Here is a 23,139-nt window from a genome sequence, read left to right as displayed (position 1 = left end):
TTTTTTTTTTTTTTTTTTAGATGAACTTGCAGGTCTAATGAATGAGCCTTTTTTATGGCAGTTATTAAACTACATTCACTGCATGTAATACAGGACAATTTAACTTGGAGGTAAAGGTCCTTCACCTGTTTAATTTCACCTCGATTAAGTGCAACACCCGTACGGTTTAGTTGGTAACTTGTTGTATAATCGCAATATTACACTCGAGGGTGTGGTGCGCTTTAACATCATTATTGGCACGACAATGATGTGGTCCGTAAGCAACCCTGAAAGCACATCCTCCCGTGTAATATTGCTTGATTATTGTTCTGTAATTATACATATAAAGTATGTATTTATAATATTAATATGTATTCAGATTTCTCATTAAAATTATAATGATATCGATTCCATTTTTAATGTGGACAATGGATTCAAAAGCACTAACTATACTTATTTTTTTGGGAAGTTTAATAAGTCGTTGGCATTGCTGAGTCAGTTCTCCGGCAAATTCCTATTTGTTGAGCCGTAAATGGTGGACAGGTCATTCTAAACTGGACTTCATGCTGTTTTATTTGCAGGCTTTTAGCAGTGGTGCCTCCTAAATTGGAACATCATCCCTCTCCTACCCATAAAAACACATAACTAGAATACAGGAGGAGTACAGACCTAGATCTGGATTGGAGTTACTGTACCCACTTGCAGCTCAGTGCTGGAGAGACTAAAGCTGCTGTCCTCTGACACTCAGCTGCTCCACATGTTTCACCAGTTGCTTGCAGTGCACCATTTTTCCTTCTTAGTGCACTGGAGGGTGGCTTGAAGGTTTCAAGGTTCAAGGTTAATTTAATTATCATTCTGACCATATCCATATTTCTACACATACACTGGAATGAAATAATGTTTCTCAGGACCAGGGTGAAAAGTAATAAATATAAGACATAAAAAACAAAAATAATGACCAGTATGTCCAATAATAAAAGTCTGTAAAACAGCATAAATAGAGTCCAACAAGGTGCAGAGTATTAAATGTGCAAAGTGCAGAATGTTACATCTTGAACAGTCTTGACGCCTGCGGAAATAAATTGTTACACTGGTTTCTCTCAGTAAACATCCTTCTACTCATTGACGAGGAGGGCAAATGAAGAAACATCTTAAATATGACAAACTTGGAGAGAAGCTTGTTCGAAAAATTGAGAACATTAGGTCACAAAGATCAAAACTAAAGCGGCACAAGCCAAAATGTACTGGCTTCACATTGCAGTTGTTTCTTTTACTACAAGCGTTGCTGGCGTTTCACCTTCTGCTTGCACTTTGATCAAATCCTGCCAGACATGTGGACATAATTCAGACAGAAACCTTGTTTTGAACCAAGAGTTGATATGGTACAAAATATTGCTTTTCCTCAAAGAAACACATATTGCAATGCTCTGTGTTCTATATCTCGTTTCCCAAAACATTGAAAATCACACACATCCTTTGAACATGTAATTCTTATTGGTTTCATCTGTAGCTCTATAGTGCTGAAACTGTTGTTTTTAATACTTAATCATCCTTAATACAAGAATCAAGTCGCCATGCTTTACTGCACTCCAGTTACCTAGCAACGCCCATTCACAAAATGCCATATAAGGCATAATGCAGTATGGAGACTGAATGTACTCTCAGATTCAGAGAGCAAGTATCGCAGTTTACAATGTCGTTTGAATAGCAGCTCCTACCTATCATGTAATCCCATGTATTCCCCGACTTTCCTCACCGAGTCTCTCCACTGCCAGTCAGTCGTGCAGCCTGCTGCTCAGCCAGCCAACCAACCAGCCAGCCAATTAGTCATCTCAGTGGGAGCAGACTAAAACTTGGTCTCTTCCCACACCTAATACCTAACAGATCTGAAGGCTTACAACACAGATAGTAATGGGCACTGCACACAAGACAGCTTTATAAACTGCAACTTTTGGCCACAGGGGAAAGAAAAAATACAGTGATTGATGAAACCGTGTTTCCATAGAAACCATGGATATTTCATATTGGCAGGAAGAAGACAATGTTCTTATCTTCTGTGTTTTAATGTAATCAGTTATTGTTGTATTCACAGATTATTGTGGCATCAGACTATTTTAGGGTAATAATATGGCATCGACATGTATTGTTGATTCTATGTGTAACTTGCTTGGCTCCGCCCACCTTCAGTCTTTGCTGTGATTATAGTCTGGAAACCCTGTTTGCATGAAAGTTTGCTCAGCTACTCTGAGGAGCGAACTAATCAGTGAGTGGGGGTGGCTCAATGTGATGACGTTGAAGTCGAGGGTTTGTTCGCTAGATGGTGTAGGTGGTAGTGGTAGATGAAGCAAAACGAACAGTTGTAGCAACACTTGCTAATTTTGAAGAATTAAAGCCGGATTATGCAGACTCTGCAACGGTCATTTACTGACATTGCACTCCGCTCACATCGCTATGATCAGATTTTTAGGAAACTATCAGGCTTTTTTTTTGTTGTCATAATTGAAATCTATTAAAAAAAATGTGATCATTAATGCATTAGTTGGTTTACATATATTTTACTGACATTACTTGCTTGACTAATCCAAAGAGGTTTCAGTACTGGTGTTGTCATGTTGATGGGTTTCTGTTTCACTAGTTCGAAATAGAAGGTTAGTAGATTTTACAAGGTTCACCAAATATGTTGGAAACAGATGGAAAAAAAAAAAAGCAATTATGTAAGAGAGAGACTGGTACTAATGGAGTGATTTTGTTGTTGTTGTATATTTGTATTCATTCAGGTGCATAATGCAAATAAATCACGCATTTCTGTTTAGGAGCTCAGGAGACATACTCGACCAGGGGAAAGCCTGACCTTATACTGTGTGTGTGTCAGTGCTCCTCATCGCTGTGACTGGAGTTGAGTTAGAGTCTCCGTGAATCACATTATGATGTCACACCAATTGAATTAGAGAAACCTCAGTGAATCGTTCACCTATAAACACAATCCTGCTGTTCAGGAGTTTCTGTTTTTCTGTTCGTATTAAATATTCAATGTGACTTCACCAATTGGCTGAAAAGTAACCCTTTCTGGTATAAAGCATTGTGTGGTTTGGCGTGGGACAATATGGATGTGTGTAAAATGGATCCATTACAGTGAGCACATACAAGGCGAAAAAATAGACCATTGAGTCATTGTGACGAAGTCGAAACTGGAGAAGAGAATTGTTTCAGGGTGAGTTTGGTGAGACTCTGGTCACTCGTGTTTGGTTTGAGCAACACACTTGGATGTCTTACTTGGCACTGAGGCTGGAAACTTGCAGATGATCCGGAGAAGAGATACAGTCCCGTTTAGCCATGTGATAGTCTTTCATCATTTAAGTGCATTCGTGTTAATACTATAGACCACGGGACAGCATTTAGGTTCCACCGTACACTAGTTTTTCAACATTGTTCAATAAAGGGTCAATACAGACTTAAAGGCGTGGACATTTGTTTTCGGATTGTATTTGAATGCAGACACAATTTTCCCTGTAGCAGGTGAGGGCTAACGGAGTTACAGCAGCCTATTTAATACTATACTACTACTAATAATACGTTTTATTTGTATAGCACCATTCCTCCATGAGAGGCAGCTTCAGGTGCTCCACAATAAGTGCCTTCACATGAAAACAGGTATGAAATTATACAGTCAGGTCAAAACCTGACAGTATCATAGAAAGAGGCTCAGCAACTCCACATTAAGCATGCACTTAGTGATAGTGGGTCCTTTTTAACGAGAAGAAATGTGGAAACAGGACTCGGGGTGGGCACACGTCAGAGAGAACACTGAGCGGGTTGGTGGGGGCAATGCTATGATATTATTAGACTGCCGTATAGTTGTGTTTGAGATGCAAGTTATTGACTATTATTAGCTGTTACGGGGTCATATTTATTGATATTTACACCATATTGTTTCCTTATGGGGCTTAATATTTCTGACCGAGGGCCTGATTTGGCTCTCGAGCCTCTGTTTGGCCTCCACTTGTGTTTGGACCTTGTCCTGGAAATGACTTGAACCTCCTCCAGGTGTCCTCGACTGCAGCCGCTACTTCTCTCAAATCCAAACCTCATAATGTGACACAAGGTCTGATATATTTTTCTCCCTGCAAAAACAATTTTGCCAAGCGATTTTGGCTAACGTTCCTCTTACTGGCTCAAACTGTATTTGTTGCTTGGCAACATTAAGTTAGTGAACATCTTAACTATTGAGGCTCCAGTGATTTCATGGCAGAAGTCTTTTTGTTGGCTCTGCACTAGTGTGTTAGCTCACTGCATGACGTCCTGCTACCTGTGGGGTCCCATCTCATACTCACATTGTCTCTCTGGGATGCAATTGTGTGTTTGTGTGTGTATGTGAGTGTGTGTCTGTCTGTCTTTGTGTTGAAGATCCTTTTCCAAGCTACATGTGAATAAAGCTTTAATGACACATTTATTTAACATATCGCTAACCTTAAACATGCTTTTAAAGTATGATAACTTGCAAAATGTCTTTACTCTCAAGGTTTGAAACTGAAATCGGTCCTCACAGAGATTTAAAAGCACACAGATTCAGAGTCATGTGACGCTGCCTTTAGTAATACATGTCCAGTTACAGTATATATCATCCGTGAGGCAGAGTTTGGACACCGCTCTTAATTCTATTGCATCTGCAGAGGTCGAGAATCCTTCCATTATGATATTATTTGCATCACTGTCTTATCTGCAAATAGCACTCACAGAATACGCATGAGGTGTTAAAGGAGCTGCAAATAGGCAAGATCTCTAAATGTACAGCCATTGTGACCTATGTTTTATAGCAGATCCATGCTTGGATCTCTAAACCAGAGCAGCCCAAAATAGGACCTGTGGGCAAAAATCAGCTGAATGCAAGCTGCCCAAAATAGGAACTGTGGGCAAAACCTGGCACTGATAGAATGAGTTTGGCCCTCCAAAGTGTTACACAGAGTGTAAAACGGGCTGCTTCTCAGTTATTTTCTTTCAACTTGATGGTTTCTTATCTGATTTTCTTCACAAGAGGCTTCTTTAACCTTTCCAAGCAACATGTCAAAAGTTAGAAAGTCTGAAAAGAGGTTTAAAATGTCAACATATTCAGTGATGCGGCTGCAGGCTTATGGCTCACTTTATGTTTTAAAGTTTTCAAACATTTTGTGTAAAATAGGAGCAAAAGCAAATATTTTTGTGTTGCATTTTGTTTTTTTGTTTTATAAAAATGCAACATTTTAGTTTTTGCTCCTATTTTATGCACACTGACAATTTATTTTGATCAATATTCACAAATTTGTCCGTTAGTGAGCAATTCACCTTTCCCCAGATATTCCATCCACCTGACTGGTGTCGGATTAAACACCATGGTTAATGCACAGGTGTTCCTTGGATTGATCACAGTAAAAGGCCACTCTAAAATGTACAGTTTTATCACGCAACACAGATGTCACAAGTTTTGAGAGAGCACGTGATCGGTATGCGGCATGAACTGAACTTTCATTTCACAACCATAAACCGTCTCCAGTGGCCTTTGAGTGAACATCCGACCGTCCTCACAACCGCAGACTATGTGCAACGACACGAGTCCAGGACCGCCACACCTGGCTTCTTCACCGAAACTGAAGTTCAACAGAATACCCAGGAGGACTTGAGGCAGGACATTTCCCATGTTTTGTCAGTTCTTCATGTCTTCATTCTGAAGCGGTCCTGTCGATCAGCTGACATTTTATGACTATGACGAGCTGACTTTGCTACAAGCTGATTGGCTGTTGAAAGTGGTGACGTTGCGCTGAGATTGGACAATTTACACTGCTGCAACTAAAAGAGTTTAGTCTGCTGCGAATCTTTGGTCCGAACGTGGATGAAGGCGATACGCTGTCATGTGTACAGACAGTTTAAGAGCAGCGGTATTTTGCCTTAGAGATTTCAGGTTGTATTTGTTACGTTCATTTTTGCGCCATCAAATTTGGAGTTTTTTTTATAACAATTCAATTATTTTGCAAACTTTAGATTTGAGAGGTAGGCTTAAATAATAATCCAAAGAGTGCGGCAAAATAATTTGACTGTGTAACTGATAACAGCATATAGTATTTTTATGTATTATCTGTGACCACGCTCTTCTACACTGTAACCACCAGCAGCAGTCACTCATAAACAGACACATGAAGCTCAGTAAAAACCTCTTCATATTGATTTTAAATCTCTAATGCTTGGTCTCGTGTGGCTCATTGCTTTTATAAAACAGTGGTAATGTGATACAGCACTGTAATCAAGCCGAGGGCGAGTGTGAGAGTGCACCGCTGCATGGAGGAAAACCAGAAGGACTCAACGGTTTTTTCAAGCAAATGTTCAAGGATTCCTTAACACCTTAAACTCTTAAAATAAAAGCACAGGACTCACATCTTTCCAGGATTTGCAGTATTTTGTATAAAACGCAACATAACTTACACACATACTTTGAAAAGTTGCTCTTTATCATCCTTTAAACAAATGTTATAATTTTGAAAATATGTTTCCATCTGTGATGTCATCTGTTTTCTAAAAGTAGATTGCTTTGTTGTAGGATCTCTTCTTTGGAAAACAAAATGATCTGTCTAGAAAGCCTAAAGACCTCTAAATTTGGCGCCTGTTGTTGCCAGGCAACGTATGCAATCCCAGATGAAAAGAAGTTTTTCAGATCAGTGTAAAGGGCATTTTTCAGCCCTGAAAGTGAAAACATGAAGACGTGATGCTGAAGGAAGTAAGGAAGGAAGGAAAGAAGGGAGGGAGGAAGGAAGGAAGGAAGGAAGGAAGGAAGGAAGGAAGGAAGGAAGGAAGGAAGGAAGCAAGCTGGAGAAACGGAGAGAAAGGGAACTTGTGGAGTGACAGAGTGACGGGTTGGCCAGCTTCTTGTTTTCTCACAGACTGTTGTCAAACTCAGTCAATCTTGGAGAATCCCAATGCTGCCATCTGGGTTTAACTGGAGCTTCGTCCTGGCACTTCCAACTGGTACAGATGGCGTAAGGATACTATGTCACTGTTACTGTAAAGCTGACAGTCAAGTGAAGCAGAGCTGCAGTGTCAGAGGTCAGATGAAGTCATGGCAGGAACCTCATTTCTTCAGAAAAATTCAAGAGGAGTTATACATATATATATGTATATATATATATATACATATATATATCATATTTCAGAAGCCAACTTAGTTAATGTCATTGTTCCTCTGTTATCACGTTGCCATGGCATCCTAAATAACCGGTCCACGCCTGATAGTCTTTCTCCCAGTATAATGTATTGGCCACACTGTTTGAACTGGTTGAAACAACATCCTGACTAATCCTGCCCTTGTGGAAGGAAACTCTTCTCTTAGCATCCAGTTGAGGCGGATAAACTGGATGGAGAACACTGGACAGGTCCTAACATCAGAAATGTAAATACTACCCCGGCGCGAAATCGGTGTCTGGGTTATTTCATGTGATTATATTATTTCACTGCATTTTTGGTTTTGACCTTTTGTTTGGGTAGATTGACTAAATGCTCTTTTGCAGAAATATATGTGCCAAACTCCCACAGTTTGTGGAAACACAAATCTGGAAGCTGCTCAGTGTGTTCCCAGTGTGATCTGTTGACCTCTGAGCAGCTTCAGTAAAGCTGTTGTCGGCTCCTCAGCAGTATAAGAGAGGGACAACCACTATCAAATTGCCCAGACCAGTTTATACAGATAGTCCTGGTGACGAACCTGCCACAGACCTTTTTTCTCTGTTCTCAGACCAGTATTACTCCATATTGGATCTTTTGGAGAAATGTAATCTGGAGCGCGATTGCTAATCTTTGCTGTCAATATAAAGCTGAGGTGTGAAAATGCAGGCAACAAATTACACTTGAGATTACACCACAGAACTGAAGAGATGCTAACTAGATTGAAAATAAACACAGGAAGTTTAGCAAGTAATTCTCCCTGTTCATACTTAGTTGCCAAGACTAAAGAAAGTGAGGCCTGTCTGTTGCTCTACTGAGTGATATTAAAAGAAATAAAAGGTATTGAGTTGTCTCATGCTGACTGTGGATGAACTGATTAGACTTAGAACAGCAGCCCGCTCTGATGACTGCTGACTGTGAGCAGGTCTTTGCCACACGTTGAGCTCTGGATAAGGCAGCTCACTTAGCATCCATCATGTCCTGCACATAACCAGCGGGGTCCTCTGCACTTCAGCCCAGCTAAGTCTTTACATGAAACTCCCAACAATCCCTCCGAACCATCCAACCATAGAGGTCGTTTGTGTCGACAGAAGTGTTTCCTAAATCAGTGCTCCCGGCTAGAGTTAAAAAAAAAAAAGAAAAGAAAAGACAATGGTTTTGATTAAAATTATGACATGAACCGTAGTGTGCATTAAAGTTACTACTTCCTGAAAGTTAGGAAACCTTCGTCGTCATGACAATGGTTAAACGTGGCTTTAAAAGCAGTGTCCGGCACCAGCAAGTTCGCTGTTGTATGGAACGATCCACCCAGCCCTCCCAGTCCTAATAAGTTAAAAGCAAGCAGCAACCAACAGTGACGTCCCCCATTGGTTTGTGAACTGCAGGTATGAAGCCTCATGTTGGACTTTTTGGCCGTCGCCACCTTGCTATTTCGGAGCCAGAAGTGACCATATTTGGACGAGCTGGGGAGCTGGGAGCGGTGGATCTGACTCGATCTGATTGCAAACCTGAGGACACTATGCCCTGCCCACCTATAGCGGAAACCTGACTGCACCGCAGGCCTGTCAATCAAAGCCCACCCCCCCCCCAAAAAAAACACCAAAATAACTTGTGAAAAAAATGATTGAGTTTTTTGTAGCCAACTCCTACACTGGCTGTGGCACTTCCACATCGGCACAATTTTCGCGCCCTGGAAGCTACGTCCACTTTTATATTATACAGTATATGGGTAAAAGCCACATTACATAGATGTCACCCTAACGTCTCAGGGACACCAGATTGATATTATTTGTACGGCCGCGAGAGGTCACTTCACTTTAAAACTTTATTGAGTCATGATAAGCCGCTTGCACAAAAGACCCCATTGAGCTTGTTGTTTTTTTTGCATTTTCAAGAAGTTTTCTCTTTTTCTTGCAGTCATGTGAAAATGATTTGGTGACTTCAGCCAGCCATCACTACCAACTGGAGTCCCGCGAATTCAAATGATGAGTTAGCTTAAGTTCAAGCTTCAGTTAAGACTCAGTGATCATCATTTCTGATAGATGGCACCTTCACCTTTCAGATTCACATTTCAGGACACTAAAATGTCGGTCAAGAGGAGAATGAAGAGGAGGAGGGACACATTTATTCCGGGCATAAGGCCAAATGCTTTAAGTCTTTGGCAGTGGGGGACAGTCGCTGATAATGTTGGCGACTCTAAAACACACAGCTTATCGTCTGAACATTGCTGCTACTACTGCTGGTCAGCTAAGGACGTTTTCATGAATCGGTTGGCTGGATTACCCCATAGATCTGTGATTACATTTCCTGGGAATACGATTTTTCTAAAATGTTTACTCTTGTTTGAATTACACATATTTCCAGTACAGACCATAATAAATAATGGCTTAATTAATGGCTTAATAATCATTCATCAACGTATCAGATATCATAGAAGCCTTTAACTGCAAGTTTTATGTTTCCAAGTTGTGAAACCGTGTTGGTTGGTTTTGATACTTCCTTTTTTTGTAATAATGCATTTACAAATATAAGTGCTAATGTATTCCCACAGCCTAAATCCATCATGTCTATACTTATAAACAATACTAAGTCTTTAACCCCTTCCATGCCAGATGACCCTGCACGAGGAATAGGTCTGTGATACATTGAAGAGGGCACCTAGTACTACAGTGACCGAAATGAATGTTGCCTTTGTTGTGCTTCATTTTTGTTGCATGAAATTTACAGTTGCAAATTTTTGTAACAGTTCACATTAGTGTCACTTACTCATTGTTATAAGGCTGTTATTTGCTTCAGATCTCACAGTGGCATGCCCGGTGATAAAGATATGAAACTTATTGTATTTCAAAATTCTCCCGTGTCTCATATCCATAGAAACCCAGGCTGTTTATTTTGGCCATTTGCAGTTGTGGAGCTTTTACTGGCTGAATTTGGAGGATGTTCTTCAGGTGAAAATTTGATTGTGTGATTGATAAGAGGTAACTGGTTTCCCAAACCATTCAGTCCATAGTTGTAAATGTTGGACTTATTAATATGTAGGTTTGGGTCCAGCTGTGTTTCCCAGGTGTGGTCTAAAGAGCTATTTGAGGGACCTTGATGGATAAAAGACAAACTAAGTGCACTGCTGTAAGAGCAGAAACACAAGCCAGAGTTGTTGTTTTTTTCTTCACAACCTGGCAACCCAAAAGTTGCTATGAATGACTTATAACTGAAATATAAAGCATTACTAAATGAGATATTGACAACTATTAAGACAATTACTTACACCTCAGCACCCTTTATAAACAGTCCCTCAATAGAAATCGGTGCCATATTCGCAATGTTTTGTATTTAGGCTCTGAATTTATATCTAGAAATCCCCCACACATGCACATCCTTCTCATTTAATGCCGTATTTCATCAAAACTGAGCTATTTTTGTCCAAAAAGCAAAATGATTTATTTTTCTCAGGAAAAGATGGAGGCAGCATGGCAACAGTCTCAGAGACAAGCTCCACTTCACGTGTGCGTGCACGCGCGCGCGCGTTGTGACACAATGAGATAAAAGGCGACTTCCACTCGGTCTCTCCCTTTCTCTCCCCCTTTCTCTCCCTTTCTCTCTCGCACAGAACCATATCTGTGTACAATTCGCCACACACAACACGCGCACGTCCAGGCGCACGCGCAAACGCACCTACTCCGGCGTCCTCGTTCCATCTTCATCCATCTCTCCTCTCCTCTCCCTCCCCCCCCCCCCCCTCCCCGCCTCTCCCCCCCCCCCCCTCTCTCCACGGGGGACAGATGGGAGGAGACGCTCCTGCTGAACGTGTTTTTTTTTTTCTGCAGCGGGGTTTACGATAGCGGAGAAGAAGGAGACGCGCACCGCCCCGCTCCTCCTCTCGTTCGGTCACGGATCCGTTCCTCCGGTGTGATTTTCAAGACCGCGCGCTGACCTTTCTCTTTTTTTTTCCGGTGTAACCACGTCTTTTGGCTTTGTTTTCTACATGGACCGCGGAGATCTGTCTAAAAGCAGTTTGTAGTCTACGTGCGCGACTTGGATTTAAAAGGCTCGCACCGAGTGATCCCGAAATGAATCGCACTGCTCAGGTTGGTGTGCTCATCTCGTCCGTTTTCTGGCCCCGGGGCTGCAGAAGATGCGGCTGGTAGCGCGGGTACCTGTCCTGGTTTCACACCGGTTCGGTTCGTCCCGGTAGACTGATCCTGTCCGGTGCTGCGGTGTCCACAGGGGCCACCAGAGTGATTTTCTTTTTTTTTTGGTCTTAAACCGGATCCGCCACCAGCAGCCTGACAGATGGATAACTACTCTACTTTACAACGTAAGGCAACACTGACGGACACATACCTGCTGCAGTATTTCTCATTCAGCCTGCGATGAATAACCACATCAATATCGACAGTCTGTGTGACCTTATTGCACAAAGTGTCATTCCTAATAGCCAATAATATTAAAATGTCCTTTAAATTTGCTGTCATGCATTATAGGCTGGAAGAGAGTGGCATTTCATGATTTCCCCATGTTTTGTCTTGACCATACATCTTTTAGTAGGCTAGTATCATGCGACAACTTGAATGCATTATTGTATTGTTGCACCAGCATTGCTACTGAACAACAACACTCTGCACTGTGCATGTTAATTTAGCATTTTTCTTCCACTTATATTTCTTTAAAAAAAAAAAAAAATGGTGCCTTCATCCCTCTATAGACCCTCTATCTATGGGCCTTTCAAGCTCTGTGATGAGCTAATGAAACAGCCATGACTGCAGGGAGAAGGAGAGGTGTGTGTGTGTGTGTGTGTGTGTGTGTGTGTGTGTGTGTGTGTGTGTGTGTGTGTGTATGTGTGTGTGTGTGTGTGTGGATGGATGGGTGGATGATATATGATGCAGTGTCAGATACCTTCCTGTCTTGACATGTAGCCCCAAGCCATTCTGCCATGATAGCTTCATGCTTTCATTTAATACACTATCACACACACACACACACACACACACACACACACACACACACACACACACACACACACACACACACACACAGACACACACCTGTTAAATCTGCCAGCCTGAGGTATTGTAGCTTGTTAGCCTATCTCGCCTATTATTTTAGCTGTATCAGTCTGTCACCCTTGTTACAAGCTTGTAATGACAACGGCTTGTTAACCATCCGGCTAAATGCTTTATTTCTGCAGTTATGCACTTGGAGAGGGTTAAAGCTTTTTATTATCGGGATCATCATTTTTCCAGTTATGTGCAGTAATTTGTTGTCCAGTCGTTTCTGTATACAGTATGATGTCTTTCTGACTTGCAGGACACTAAAGCAACATGGACAAAAAAAAAAAAATGGGCTTCTTCTAATCAAAGGGAATATTTAATTACAATCTTCAATGCAACATATTTCAAAGCCTCTCTTTCTGTGTTGCTGCTAAGATGGTTCTATTAATACATTTTCTCTTCAGCAGGGCTTTGCAGTCACTGCTACTAGTCTCATTTTGTATCGTTCTGAAGACATATCATTATGTATTGTCAGTATTGGTCTCCTTCTTTGGCCACATAGAGCTCAGTAATGCTGCTTGTAGTCTAATCCACATGTAGTTCTCTGGACATGACGACTAATTTGTGCACAAGATTTCTGTCACAAGGTACTTTTTGGAGACTCTGAAGTGTTTGCTGAGGCTTTTCCTTCCACCAGCATTAAAACAAAGAAATATTACATTACCTGGTGGAAATGTGTGACAGTGGCAGGGCTGGAATGCAACCAAAGACTTTTACACAAGTATCGTATATAGTTTTACATCCCTTCATTTAAGTATTTTAATGTTCTGCTTTATTCTTCTACATCACTACATTTTATAGAGGGAAAGATTGCACTTTTTTACTCCATTGCATTTATTTGACATCCGTACTTATTGGTAATTTTGCAGATTGTGTTTCAGATAAATCACATGGTGAGCTTTACAAAAATCTTACTTTGTTCAGGAAAGAAATTATGTCATTTTAGTTTGAAATCATGTCCTGTAAGTCTTATAGTTTTAATTTCAACACACTTGTTACAACAGTTTTCTAAATGTACTTTTTCATAGCTGTAGTGCAGTGGGTTGTGCCTGATGTCTTTCTTGGTTTCAAGATACAGACACTTACTTCTGGAACATGTTTTGAAGAAGTTTTGTTTAAAAACGGGTTAAAATATTACTTCCTCGCTGCAAAATAATGGGTCACTGGACTTAAATTTAAGGTTTTTGCTGATGCAAAAAATTCTTCCAACTGCTTATGCTTTTGCTTTTAGTAAAGGAATGAATTAACCGAATATTCAACTTTTATGATGTTATACTACATTTACTGGAGGATATGAACACTTCTTCCACCTCTGCCCAGCAGTGCAGAGCTATTTGTTATCTCTTTGTGGAAGCTGATCTGCCAGCTGTTAGCAGCGGCCAGGTCCAATAATTGATCGGTCAGTCCACAGAAAATAATTAGAGGGCTGTTTTGATAATCATTAAGGTAATTTTGTCAAGCAAATTAGCCCAAACATCTTCATTTACTGCTCTCACCGTGTTATGGGAATGACTCTGGGAATTAGACTGTTGGTCAGACCAAACAAGGGATTTTTTTTTTTTTAAAGTTGTCAATAACAATTGACTGTATGATTAATTGATAAATCTAGAAAATAACTGGCAGATGAATCAATATTGAACGCCCTGATTACTTACTGTTGTACTCGCAGGTTGGTGCTTCAGTCTTTTTGTCTTTGTTGGTTCCCTTGTATGACAGATTGAGAAAAAGAAACAGTGTCCATATTTGAAGCACTCGTGCTGGTAAAAGTAGAAATAATGTTGAGTTTCACAATTCTGTCATCATCTGTTTTCCATTTTATCGACACACTGTGCCCGTTTTAGTCTAACTATAGATGTGCTTGTGAGTGTAAGTCCTTTTATGTCGGTCTAAATTAAGCACCCTCGGTGTCGAGTGTAATGTAAGAGGCTTCAGATCCAAGACATGATAAATGCATTAACATTTCCTCTTCAAAGAGCAAACTTGCATGCAGATAGGGAAGGAAGGTTGGCTCGGGCTCTTGTTGCTGCTCCACTGTAGCTCTGACAGGACACTGCTGTTCCTGCTGCTGCTGCTGCTGATGCTGCTGGTTGCTTAGTGACTGTATCCATGGAACCGGCTCCCATCGTCATGGTGATGGGCCAAGGGAGAGAGACCCAGTGAGGGAAGGGGGACAGAGATACCAGTACATCTGCAGTGTGTGCTGCGATAATGAGGATGAATTGTGATATTATCGAGGATGATGATGGCGATTATGGTGCTTTGATTGTGGTGTACTGGTGTTGTCAGATGTGATGATGGCAGTGAGGATTCTGATGAAGGACAGCAAAGAGTCTAGTTTAATTAAATCAATCTTTATTTGGCAGAATATGACCAAAATATAAAGGCAATAGCTCAGTGTGATGGATGAATGGATGGATGGATGGTAATTTGATCATTTATGTATCATTTCAATTGTTTCTTAAGCAAAACCATTCAAAATTCGGCAGTTTTAAATTCTCTAATATGTGGCGTTTATGTATTTTTTCTCACTTATAATATTATAATTGTTATATTTTTGGATCAGTTGGACAGAACAAGACATTTAAACCCTACTGGGACTCTGCACACATTACACTATTAGACGTATTACACATTACATGGTTGGATAGGAAATATAATAGGTTGCGGGCTTACTTCAGCAGAGTTTTGAGAAGTTTCAGTGGACATTTTTCAGCCATCATTTATTTGTAAATTGACCTCGAGCTGATGCTTTGCATCCGAGTTTTTAAATGGAGTATGACTCGAAGCGGAGGCTTACGTACGAGCATAAAAGACACACAAGTTTGCTGCATTTTCTTAAACCCAGCAAATCCATGTCAGGAAACCTTTTGCGGGACTTCAGAGAATCAGAGAAGAGCAGAGTGAAGAAGAAGAAGGGGGAGGGCGGAGGAACAGACAGAAACATTATTCCTCTTCGTCACGGCACGTACTGTACTGTAGGTTCACACAGCCTGCATGAAACATGAAACTGTTCCAAACTGGTATCTCACAGGATAAATTTATCCCATTCGCTTTGTTCAGTTATCTGGTTTAACATGATTTCATTTTTTTTTTTTTTTTTTTTCACTGCTAGCGCAGATTCATATGGGAGCATCTGTTCTGTCCCTCCTCCAGTCTCGGTGACAGCGTTGACATGGTTGCATCATTCACATTGTTCTCTCGAGGGTGACATCATTTTTTGGCTCAAATTTAAAGATTCTGGATCCTTCATAAACAAACAGGGAAATTCAATTTGTTGGTAAATGTTCTTTTTTTTTTTTTTCATTTGAGGTTCTCTTTAACTATTATGTCTTCTTTCAATCAGAGTCAGTCTGATTTCGTCTGCACAGGGCGGTCAGCGTATGGCTGGACATTTGAGATTTAACCAAAAAGTTTGCATTAACAGAAGTAAATAGGAAATAAACAGAATAAATACTTGCTTTACGAAAGGTCTTTGTGCTAAAACATTCCCGTGAAAGGATTTATGAAAAAGCTTCTCTGGTTCAAGTTTCTCAGATGTGGCTTTTTTCTGTATCATGCCCATGAAATCTAAATGTCTTTTGGTATTGCCTGTTGGTCAGATAAAACAAGACATTTGGAAGTGTCTGATTGAACTCTGGAGACTCTTTGTAGATCAAAGACTCAAGGAAATAATGAGAAGAGTAATCAGTGAAGAGAATTGGAGACCGACTTTGACAGATTTCTCCTAGGTTTGGGAGGACATTTTGTCTCGTTGTTGCTGTTGGTCAGATAAAACAAGACATTTCAAGTCACTTTGCTCTATGGGAACCCATGGCTATTTCTTTAAAACTATTTTGAGACAAAATTATATTAACTTTGATGTATTTTATTGAAGCTTCATAATGAAGCAAAAACCAAACCAGAGATGCTGTTACTGCAGTGTTGTAAAGAAAGTCTTTGAGTCGACCTCCTGCTGTAATCGTCCTTATTGTTATATCGAAAAATACATCTGTTGAATTCAGTCGTAGACGAAATTCTATCCTGAAGTGCCGAACGCCCCGTTGCAGCAGAGTCATGTGACTCCTCGGGCCTCACTTTGAGAACCCCAGCTGTGGTTCACCAGGCAGCATCTTTCTTTGTGATACATTGACGGGACAGGTTGAGTGGCTTCTGGTATTTCTCTGTCGCAACAAAAAGTCTGTCCTCATCTATAGTGACAGCTTCAGGAGCACTAAAGAAGATGACCTGTCACCGACGAGGAGGAAGTCGAGCCTCAATGTCGGAGCTGGGACGACACAAATTTGGAGTGTACTCTAAGATAATGCAGCTTTTCAGAGGTGTGGAAAATAGGACAGTGGTGGAGCAGCGCAGCTTCGCTGCTGGTTTACGTGGTTGATAAAAGGAACAGCTGTTCAGAGCAGATTAACACTGTGGCGGAGTGTTTTCTACAAATGAATGTTTGGCAAAAACCATGTGTAACCAAGCAGTTGTTAAACAACCTAGCAGGGCTGTAGCAAGGTGTTTCACACTGGCTGTTTGTGTGTGTGTGTGTGTGTGTGTGTGTGTGTGTGTGTGTGTGTGTGTGTGTGTGTGTGTGTGTGTGTGCGCGCGCGCACGCGTTGCATGTGTGTGTGGATAGTCTTTCACACTTGACCAATGTGTCGCATGGTGTGACCCAGTGTTTCTGCTGAATCCGCTGGGTGTGTGTGTGTGTGTGTGTGTGTGTGTGTGTGTGTGTGTGTGTGTGTGTGTGTGTGTGTGTGTTTGCTTCCATGTTGCCTCCATGTTGCTTGCTTGCTCAGTTTCAACCTGGTGGGAGATGGCCTTGCAGTAACCCTTTTTTATTCCCCAAATTGTCACGCCCTCAGAGGTCGGAGGGGTGACACGTTGTCATATTAATCTTTTTGCACTTCATTGTGTTATAATTTTGACTCGAGACGGATAAAATCACCCTTTTGCCCATCAATCTATGCTCACTGGCCTAGAATGACAAAAGTGAAGAACATTAATTCAGAACTTTTTCAGAGGTCGCTTGGCAGCTCACCACACAGGATGAGAAACTCACACTGCACGCCGAGAAACTGCACAGTTCTGGACTTATTTTAATGTTTTTCACTCAACTCTATAGTTTATGATGTATAGTGACAGGAAAGAGATTAAACTTAAAGGTCATGCCTATTAACTCACTGCACAGAAATGCAACCCATACATTTTGCAGGACATCTCATGCTTTTTAAGTCTCATAAAAAAGACGTGTATTGTGCTCTGATGTGCAGATCATATGAATTGTCTTAATTTATAAAACCGCAAAAACGTTACTGGTCATGAACTCTGGACTTCAGAGTACAAGACCAAACTTGTCTGGAGCTTTCATCGAATGATGCCTCGCTCTGACATAAACACTGTCTCCTTTTCAGTCAATCGTCATTACAGAGATACCCTTTTTTTTTTTAATCTTTAATTGAAAGGAGCTGAGTTATTCTAAATTCCAGTCGGATCTGTAGTACAAAATCTGGCAAATGATGTCACTGAAAAAAATTATTTCAAAACTAGTTAAAGAAAAAAGACAGCATTTACAACCAAATGAGTAATAATTTTCTTAAATCTCATTACACACAGATTTTTTTTTGAGGTCAAAATGAATCAAAAGAAAACAGATTGGCAGACGAGTCATCCCAGTACAGGAGAGTAAGTTGAAGTCAAAAACCTGAACATAGTGAAAGAATGAATGAGCGGATAGCAGGGTTCAAAACATTGTCATGGTCAGTATTTTGCATCGTAGCTGTGAGTACTACCCCTAAAGATGCTTTAAATAACATAACATATTTATATATACTGATGTACTGTAAGCATGACATTTTCAGTTTGCCCCAAACATGTGCCAAGTCCAAACTGATCAAGCAACTCCTGAAGAGGGGTTGTAATGTGACAGTCTCCCATGAGATTGGAGGAGGTGGTTGAGGGGGGGGGGGGGGGGGGGTGAGGCAGGTCTATCTGTGTTGCCGTGGGCAACCAAGTCTCATCTTAATGGAACAAAAGCTCGGTCAGGGCGACTCCGAGTACTTCAGGATGTTTGAATGTGAGTAAGAGTACAGACAGAGAGCGACCCTAAGGCCTCCGTTAGACCCTTTAAAATCCTCTCATCCGTTTCCAACCCACAGCATTTAACGTGGAGGTAATTTAAACCCATTGAGTCTTTTAATAATGTCCGTTTCACTGTTGCAAAAATAACTTCCATTAATGCAAGAGGACCGAAGAGATGGAATAACAGCAGAACGCTCGTCCGTTAACAAAGACGTGGTGGCAAACATACGACTGCAATTAAGTGGGTATCGAGTTAGAAGCGTCCTCGACTGTGTCTATTATTTTGGTGCTTGTTGTCTACATTTTGTGACACAGACAGAGGAAACTTTTTTTGGAACGCAGTGGAGCAGCAGAGAGGCAAAAACGCAGAGGAAAACGGGCGAGTGGAGGAGTAATCTTTCTAAGTCGACAGCATCTGGCCACTGTCTTGCTCTGTCTGTCGCAGCTCAGCTGTCATGGCTATCAGACGGGAAGGAGACTGAGAGATGGCTTGTGTCGGCGTTCGCTCGGGTTCACTGCTCTTTGGAATTTTATCATCTCAATGGAACAGCTTTCACTCTGTAATCACCACCTCTCCATGTTTAAATGTGTAGCTTCTTCCTCATTTTGCTATACTTTTGTCACTGTTATCAAATCCCGTCACAGAACCTAAAAGCAACATTTGCACGATCTGTCTCCCAAAACTTTCCGGCTTCACCAGTTCGTCTGCACCAGTTTCGACCCACTCGTTCTATAATGATGATGTAAACCTTTGCAATAAAGTCATAACTTTAAAGTTACATTTTTGAAAACATCCGGGAGCTGTAGTCTTTTACTAACGTTACTCTTTGGAAACTAGTTTGAGCTGCAGATTTGGTGCAGTGTTTCTGGCAGAAGTTCGGAAATTATTGACTTAGGATTTCTTTTAAGTTGAATTTGACCAACTGTAACTTTTATTTATTTGGAGAAGGTGGATGTGAATTACTGTTTGTTCACTGTAATTCTTGGAATATCCCATCACGGCAAACATTGGCTAGCCAGCAGTTGGAGTCCACCTCTGTTTGCTGGGGTCATCTTCTCTGAGAGGCTCCCATCAGGATCAGAGGAGGAAATGGAGACTTGGCTCGATGCCACTTCCTTTAAGGCCCAGAGGAAGGAAATGATTTTCCACCCTCCTCTTAGTAACTGTCAGTAATGACTGCTAAAAGCACGAGCACGTTTACATGCACACTGGTGTCCTGGTTTTGTGTCTGAACCTGGCATTGATCATCCAGGATAATGTTTACATGTGCAACACAGAACCAGGATACTAATGTGTATGTTAAGCAACAGAAGTCAAAAGGATGATAAAACTCTCCGGTGGTCACTTATGCAGAAGTACTCAGATCTTTTAATGTAGTGTTGAAGCAATGCATTGGAAACTGTTCTTGGTACAACAGTTTTAATATCAAAAATGTATTTGAAGTACCAACAGTGAAATATGTCATTATGCAGAATGGCCCATTTCAGAGTAATGTCTAAAGTTATTGGATTATGATCATTGAAGCATTAATACCTCGCTTTGTCGTTGCAGCAGGGAAAGTACGAGATTATTTTACTAAATGTATATATTGTTGAGAAGCTTGTGAACTTCTCACTATGGATAATGTCTTATTTTTACCTTGAATAAACACAATTTGTATATTGATTATATTTTATGTGCTAAATCTCAATCTTCAAACTATGAAGAAACGACATTTCCCTCTGAAATGTACTGAAGAAAAGCAGGACCTCCGCCTTCCGCCGCCATTAATGATACACCTGTGTTTTCCCTACCGAGAGAAGTCAAAATGTCTGCCGTGAAAAGAGTATTGCATCTAAATGGAACAGTGCCATCTTTAAACCTGTGCTTTTCTTGCTATAACAAGTCTGTGTTTACCACAAAACAAATCTACTCTTGTGTGTATACGTCAAAAGGATTTAGATTCAGCGTGAGAAAGATAAAGCTTCGTGATGATACGTGACATCGGCTCCTCAGCTTTGTTTGTCTTTTGAGCACAGAGCATCAGCAGATATCCCGTAGAGCTTCGTACGACCGTGCAAGCATGTCAGCAGAGTCATTAGTACAATATTACAGAAAGCATATTCTGTAAAAGAAATTACAGAGACAATGTGCTGCATAAGGCGTATTTTCTCTTGGTAAACTGCATGTGAAGAATACTTCATTGAACGATTGTGTCCATTCATGAGCTCATCTCCGCAATGAGATGTGTTTGTGTGGTAATTTTGTTTGACAGTGTTTTTTTCCTTACATTTGAGCAGAGTCCCCGGGCTCACCGTACGCACCGATGTGTGGCGAATAGTCCGCTCCGCTACACGTGACTGAGGGGAGACCTCGGACCTGTGTGTGTGTGTGTGTGTGTGTGTGTGTGTGTGTGTGTGTGTGTGTGTGTGTGTGTGCGCGCGCATGTGTCAGTCACTCTGGACTCTAGTCAGTGCCCATCCATGCATGTGTATGAGTGTACTGAGTATGTGGAGCTGTGCGTGTGACCATATAAATTGCATGTGTGTGAGAGAGACGGAGGGATCGGACTGCTGACTGTGAGTTTTCTCGTCACAACGCTGGTGGATTTCCAGCTCAGAAAATCTTCTCCATCGATGAGTTAACGTATCTGTACTCGTGGACCTTTATTGCTAATCTTGTGAGGACCAATTTCAGTTTAAAAGCATTGCTGTAAGGACATTTCTGCACTGTCGGCCGGGCGATGCCTGAAATAACATTACAATATTTCAGGACATTTCTGCAATAATGATCGTCTGGAGAATTACACTAAATACTGCAAACATATTTATACATTTTCCAAGAACACACCATTGCAACATAATAAGGTTTATAGTTTTATATGTTAGCATAAACGTGACAGTGGAGCCGCTTTCAAACACGCCTGTTGTTCCCGTGTTTAATGTATGTTGTAAAATGTTTGCATTGATTTGATCATATTAAAATTATGTCAATATTATTGTGAATAATACGATATGGCACAACCCTCTGGTCCCTGATACTTCAGAGGACTGTTTCATGATTTAAGTCCAACGGAAATCAAATATATGTATATATATATATGCATATATATATATATTTTTTTTTTACAGCATCCAAATGTGCTCTGTAAACGACTTGTCCCGAATTCTCCTTTGAGAAAAAAAAAATCTGAAACCAAAACTTACATTTCAAATTTTTCAGTGTCTCATGGTACGTCCTGGCTGCATAGCTGGGGACCTTATTATGATAATCTTGCGTAAAGCAGTAATGTCAGAGTTTTATCAAAGGCAGAGCAGACAGTCAGGCAGCAGCTGCTGCACAACAGCCACACAATCTGAACAACAAACAACCCACGTTAGTGTTCCTGCGCCTTCTTATCTAACTTACAAACACAAACGCTCACCTTGTCTTTGTTTAACGAGCAGCCAAACAAACATTCACCGGTTAAAGGTGCGCCGCTCACGTTAGTTTAGAGGCATGATAGTTAATTGACTGCTCAGCTGCAGCCAGTTAAACAGCGTATGCCTGCAAATGTCGCCACGGTTTGTGAAGATGCCGGTGTGGTCATTGCCTTACAATATGACTAACAACACAGCGTCTGCTCACGACTTGTAGCCACAGCGAACGTTTGTTCACTTGGTCTCTCGTTCACTGCGGTGTAACAACAACACTCTGCTGCTGTCAATTAAACATCGACACAAAAAGGAGCATCTCGGATACCCACAAAGACCTTTTATTGACTTTTAATATTGAAGGTCCCATATGGATTACATTCAGATTTCTATTGTGATTATAGAGCAGGTCTTAGGTGCCGTATATCTGCTGGGAAAGTGTCAAAACATTCATTAAATGGAGAAAATGCACATAGCCTGGATTCAGCAACTGTGCCACTTAAACTTCTGTAAGTGTGTGCTGTCACAAACTCAAGTTCGTGTTGTAAGTCCGTCATCAGCACGGCCCACTGTCCAACCTTTTAGATGGAAGAAAACACCAAGCAGTCATTTTTGTGCTGGAGCTCGCAAGCTACAAGATCAATGAAAACCTGTGATTGGCCTGAGCATACATCACTCAGAAAAGAGTTAGCCATTCAGAAGAGAGGGTCATTGATATGGCCTTAAGGACACAAACACAAAACAGCCTGTTCTTGGTAGAGGTCCAGAGGAAACTTTTAGAGGGGAGATGCAAAACTATATTGAGAAGATTTTTGATATATAAAACTACATAAAAAAAAAGAAGGACAAACGGTGTGTCAGAGAGCCTAAGCTTGGTTGCTTACTGCATCATGGACTCCTTCTTTCTCCCACTGTTTCTTGCGCTCTCCCCCTCCTTCCCTCTCCTCCTCTTGTTGACTCTCTGTATGTCTTGCGTGCAGTACATCAGGATATGTGGGCCAGCTCCCACAGGTCTTATGGGCGCTATAGGTTTCCATAGGACTGCCTGAATGACAGCTGTAGTACGGCAGCCTGTTCTGCTGCCCTGAACACGTATTCTGCAGGGCTCATTAGCAATTCAATTGTGCCTGTTGATATGTACGAATACTCTACTGTACTGTGGCTGCACAATTGAGCAATCTTATGCATTCAGACACTTTACTTCTGCTGCTTACTTCCTCCCTTACCTTGATTTTAGTTATAGTTTTTGGAATGTGGCCACTAAAAATGGAGCCGTGTCCGGTCGACTGTACGTTTTGCAAGAAAAAAATAAATATTTTTTACCTCTTTCTTTCTGTGTACATCCCTTTATACTTTCATTTTAATATTTTCTTGTGGCCAAAATAAGGTAATGCCATCTAGTATTACTTCACAGGAAAAAACAAAGCAGAACTCTTTTTTTTCATCTTTCCTATCCCATTAATCATCCTGCATCACC

The 23,139-nt window shown here is 41.0% G+C and overlaps 1 protein-coding gene across 14 annotated transcripts in view; it reads left to right on the top strand.

Annotated features, from left to right (window-relative positions):
- The window catches only part of lrrc7 (leucine rich repeat containing 7), a 115,220-nt gene that overhangs the window by 31,035 nt on the left and 61,046 nt on the right, over window positions 1–23,139 (top strand). For 5 of the 14 annotated variants that reach the window (XM_069153081.1, XM_069153070.1, XM_069153080.1 and 2 more), the window contains exon 1: window positions 10,955–11,473. The exons of 2 other annotated variants lie outside the window; for them this stretch is intronic. In XM_069153081.1, the coding sequence (XP_069009182.1) occupies window positions 11,449–11,473 (25 nt within the window). In that variant the 5' untranslated portion in view covers window positions 10,955–11,448. Of the gene's footprint in view, window positions 1–10,954; window positions 11,474–23,139 lie in introns of those variants that run through there. 7 more of the 14 variants (XM_069153074.1, XM_069153079.1, XM_069153078.1 and 4 more) reach the window with 2 other exon arrangements.

This window comes from Embiotoca jacksoni, unplaced genomic scaffold (assembly GCF_022577435.1).
Source record: "Embiotoca jacksoni isolate LCO1_2020_lvr unplaced genomic scaffold, fEmbJac1.0.p SCAF_19, whole genome shotgun sequence".
NCBI classification, from domain to species: Eukaryota; Metazoa; Chordata; class Actinopteri; family Embiotocidae; genus Embiotoca; species Embiotoca jacksoni.
The sequence above is the reverse complement of the archived record's forward strand: the minus strand, read 5'-3'. Positions and strand labels throughout refer to the sequence as shown.